The sequence below is a fragment of the Ailuropoda melanoleuca genome, chromosome 5 (genome assembly GCF_002007445.2).
Source record: "Ailuropoda melanoleuca isolate Jingjing chromosome 5, ASM200744v2, whole genome shotgun sequence".
In the NCBI taxonomy this organism is placed as follows: domain Eukaryota; kingdom Metazoa; phylum Chordata; class Mammalia; order Carnivora; family Ursidae; genus Ailuropoda; species Ailuropoda melanoleuca.
In genome coordinates this window covers 128624609-128629375 of record NC_048222.1, presented here as the reverse complement: position 1 = coordinate 128629375, position 4767 = coordinate 128624609, and the positions used below count along the sequence as shown (strand labels likewise).

The 4767-nt window shown below is 42.5% G+C and overlaps 1 protein-coding gene across 1 annotated transcript in view; it reads left to right on the top strand.

Moving 5' to 3' along the window:
* Positions 1-4203: 4203 nt before the first annotated feature.
* The window catches only part of FGF2 (fibroblast growth factor 2), a 63136-nt gene continuing 62572 nt past the window's right edge, over positions 4204-4767 (top strand). The window contains 2 exon segments of the mRNA XM_034661741.1: positions 4204-4619; positions 4622-4760. Of these exon segments, the coding sequence (XP_034517632.1) occupies positions 4371-4619; positions 4622-4760 (388 nt within the window). The 5' untranslated portion in view covers positions 4204-4370.

The following is a 4767-nucleotide window of genomic DNA, read 5'->3' as shown; positions in this document are numbered from 1 at the left end:
CTCTGACTGATTTTGCTATGTTTAACCAAACTTGTGTTTCTGGCATAAATCCCACTTGGACATGATATATAATCTTTTTTCTACGTTGCTAGATTCTGTTTGATAGTGATTTATTGAGAATTTTTGCAGCTGTATTCATGAGGAATATTGGTCTATAGTTTTGTATTCATGTGATGTCTTTGTCTGGTTTTGGTGTCGGTAAAATAGTAGCCTCTTGAATGAGTTAGAAAGTATTACCTTCTGTTCTATTTTGTTCTTGTTTTTGGAAGAGTTTCTGAAGGAGTGGTGTTAATTCTTCTTTAAACATATGGTGGAATTCACCAATGAAGCCATTTGGTCCTTTACTTTTCGTGGGGGGCGGGAGTGGTTATTACTTGATATGCATTTTTGATTGATAGTGACACTAAAATTTTATTTTATTTTTACTGTTGTTTCTACTTGTTACTTTTTTTGTTTTGTTTTCTTTTCAATTTTAATTCCAGTATAATTAACATACAATGTTATATTTGTTTCAGGTAATAGTGATTCAACAGTTCCATATATCACCCAGTGCTCATCACAAGTACACTCCTTAATCCCCATTGCCTATTGACACAACATTTTAAAATATATTGTTTTCATTTATAATCCTTTAGGTACATCTGAAATTTTAACCCTCGCATTGATCTTTCAATCACTGCATGCATCAGTTCACAATGTTTTATATAAAATAGTTTTATACGGGTATTCCCCACTTTTTGAAAGTTCACATTGTGCCACTTTGCATTTGTGAAAGACCTACATTAGTACGTGTTTTAGTAACTGAAAGAAATCTGAAGATGATTTTCACTTTCATAAAAAAAAAAAAAAAAGCAAAAGTTGAAGACTCAGGGGTGCCTGGGTGGCACAGCGGTTAAGCGTCTGCCTTTGGCTCAGGGCGTGATCCCGACATTGTGGGATCGAGCCCCACATCAGGCTCCTCTGCTATGAGCCTGCTTCTTCCTCTCCCACTCTCCCTGCTTGTGTTCCCTCTCTCGTTGGCTGTCTCTATCTCTGTCGAATAAATAAATAAAATTAAAAAAAAAAAAGTTGAAGACTCAGCATTGGATGTGCAGCAAGTCATTATAGAAGCAGTGCACACCCCAAGTAAAGAGAGTGGCCCCACCAACCTCCTTCCCTGGAAACTATACACAGTATCTCGGCATCAAGCCCCCATACCTCTGAGCTCTGTGAGTATCTGTGCTTTATCTCCATTTATTTTGTCCATGTATTAGCAAGATGTGTTCTAGGGTATCAGAATAGGCTTTACGAGGTTATTTTTTTGGCCTGGAAATACTCAAAAGATTTTCCACATGCATTAATGATAATTGCTGCTTCAATCCACATCATTTTGACTTAACACAAGGTTTCACAGGAATGGTCTACTTTTGGATAGTGGAGCATTAGTGAGAGTGAATCTTCTTTACTTGGTCTACTGATTCAAATGTTAATCTCTTCTGGAAACACCCTCACAGACATATCCCAAAACAATGTTTCACCAGCTCTGCAGGCATACCTTAGCCCAGCCAAGTTGACTTGTGAAATTAACCATCACAGAAGGGAACTCAATGTCCTTCATTAGATATAGTTCATCTGGGTGTTATTGGTTATCATATTAGTCGGCTAGGGGTGCCCTAACATAATGCCACAGACTGCAGGGTTTAAACAACGGAAATTTTATATTCTCACAGTTCTGGAGGCTGGAAGTCCAAGATTAAGACCCTGTAGGTTTGGTTTCCAGTGAGGCCTCTTTCCTTGTCTTGCAGACAGCGGCCTTTTCACTGTCCTCACATGGTGCTTTCTCTATGTGCACATTCCTGGTGTCTTTCCTCTTTGTATAAACACATCAATCATATTGGATTAGATCCCCACCCTATGAGCTTGTTTAATCTTAATTATCTCCTTAAAAGGCCCTATCTCTAAATATAGTCACATTGGAGGTTAGAGCTTCAACATAGGAATTTGAGGGAGAGAAGGACACAATTCAGTCCGAGACAGTTATCTACAATTTATAAGAGTTGTAAAGTTGCTCAAAGACAATGAAAAGTATAGAGACCCCATGGAATCAGACACCTAGATGATGCCTAATTTTCCATTGAAGATATTTAGTAATCTTTTTCATCCATTCAAAAGTCATTCACAGTTTCCCCTACAATGAAAAAAAAAAGTATTTACTATTCTTATGTTTATTTCCAAATGAATTTTTACAATACTATTGTATGGTTTTTAAAATTGTGCTAAAATTTAAACTAGTATGGTTTAAAATTTTAAAACATGGTGAGAGGAATTTTACATTGGTATTTTACCAAATGTTTCTATCCAGGAACATTTAAGAGTTTTCCTGTTTGTTTGTTTGCTTTTAAGCTCTCATTAAATCTTTGCAGTTTTCATCATTTGGATTCTGAACTATTCTTAATTTCAAAGTAATTAATCTTGGTATTGTGAGGGAAATTCCTCTTTCCTTTGCAGTTTTTAAATAGTTATCACTGGAACCTAGTGGTTTTTAAAAATAATGAGTTTTGTACCCATCATTTTACATTTATTTTTATTTTTCTATTCATCCTTATAGCTGGGTAAATTGAGAATGTAAGTAATTTGACTACTTATGGTTCCAGTAAGAGCAAATTGATTGCATCTAAGAATAGTGTGTCTGTCTCTGCATGTGTACAAGTGTGTGTTGGGAGGGGGCTGGGTAGGAACCTGAAACAAATATCTTAAGGATGTCTTCTCAGAATTAACACTATTTGTCTTGGAGACCTAGATTCCCAGAGCTGGATTAATCATTTCCTGTGATATGGACTCTCCTGGTTTTGGAAGGAACTAGGAAACAAGGGGTTAATTGTACAAGTACTGAAGTTCCTTGAGATCCATGGTCCATTAGCATACAAGTTACTTAACTGCAGGTAGCTCTTCCCCAGATTTCTGGATACTACTGTTAAGAAATGTTTTGATTTAGATTTTATCCCTTCGCTCTTGGAATGCTCAGCTTTCTCTGACACAGAGTTCCAGGCTTATTCAAGTCTACTTAAGTCAAAGCAAGTGGCAATCCCATAAGTGCTGCAGTAGCATTAAGCATGGGATACCTATAGAGATCATCCAGAAGGGATTATTTGTTTTAACAGATTCTCAATGCAGGTAAAACCTGTCCATTTTGGAGAGAGAGGTCAGAGATCATATACCAGCCCAGGGAAGAATATGCTAGGTTTTAAAGCTCCAGTCCCTTCATACTTGTATTTAACATCCTAGAAACGCATCTAGAGTTAAACCCCTCACGGAGACTTATGAACAAACGCTTTTATCTTTTGATGCGCTGATCTTTTGAAACCAAACGTGTTCCTGAATAGAGGAACTACTATATTCTCACATCTCCCTAGAAGTTTTCCTAACCCCAGTCTACCCCCCAAAATGAATTACCCCTTGTCTGAAATCTTCCAACACCTTTTATTCTTCTTTAGCCTTGGCACCTCCTCCCGCGTTCGGCATTCGTGTTGTTCTTGCTGCCGATCTTCCCTCCCGCCCTGTGCAGAGAGGGTCCTACCTGATTGGCATTTCCCACTGCACCTACCCAAATGCTTTACATAGGAGATGCTCAAGATTAAGAAATTTTCTGGACAGATGTTTTGCTAATCTGTAGTACCTGTTATATTCTACTGAAAATTACCAACATCCAATTAACTTCAATTTTGTAGTTCGGGATTTTCAGAAAACTACCGTCCCTTCAAGAAATGCCTAACAATTTAACCAGGGCTAGTGCCAGTTTAGGAATAAGACATTAACGCCCTTCTATCACATAAGGATTTGAGGCCTATCTTCATCTTTCCACGTTGTCTAATTTAAGTTAGGGTGGTGAAAGAAAACCTTTTTTCTTTAAGCAGTCTGGTCTGCTCCCCTCCTCTGGCCTCATTCTTTCCTTTTGTTAGTCAACGATTTCAGCCTCTGCCTTCAAGCTTAACGGTTTGTGCCCCACATGTACCCCTGTACCCCTCGTCTTTTAGTGATTAGAGGTGTTCAAACTTATTCTGACACAGAATCCTCCCTCATTTCCGATTCCTTTATTTCTTGGGAGTGGAAAGAGTTTCTTCGCTTTGCAATGCTGACAAGGAAAAAGAATGGGGGAGAAAGTTGCATTTAAACGTTTCAAAGTTGAGTCACGGCTGGTTGCACAGCAAAAGCTCCGCAGTGTGGAGGAAGACTAAACGTGGCTCGGGTGGCGCAGGGTTGGGCTGGGGCGACTTCTGGGGAACTTAGCCGGGGTCGAGCCCCTAGAGCTGCGGAGGCCTCTGCGGTCGCCTCCCCGCTCGCCCTCCGCACCTCCCCCGCCCCCGGCTGTGTTCGGGCTCCCCCCGGGACCGATGTCGCGCGCTTGCGTGCTGCGGCCAAAGCTCCCGACCCGGAGGCCGGCCCCAAAAAGCCCCGAGCGAGTAGGGGGCGGCGCGCAGGAAGGGAGGAGGGCCGGGGGCGTGGGGGAGTGGTGGTGGGTGTTCGGGGGTGGAGATGTAGAAGATGTGACGCCGCGGCCGGGCCGGTGCCAGACCAGCGGACGCGGTGCCCGCGGTTGCTGCCGGATCCCGGGCGCTGCAGCTAGGGCAGGCGGCCCTCCTGCGAGCGGCCGCCGCGGAGACACCCAGCCCTAAACCCCAACTCCCGAGCCCCGCGGCGCACCGCGCGCTAGGGCAGCCGGAGAGCGGAGAGGCCGAGAGGCTCGAGGCTGGGGGCCCGCGGGCGCGGTCGCGCGCTGCCGGGCGGGAG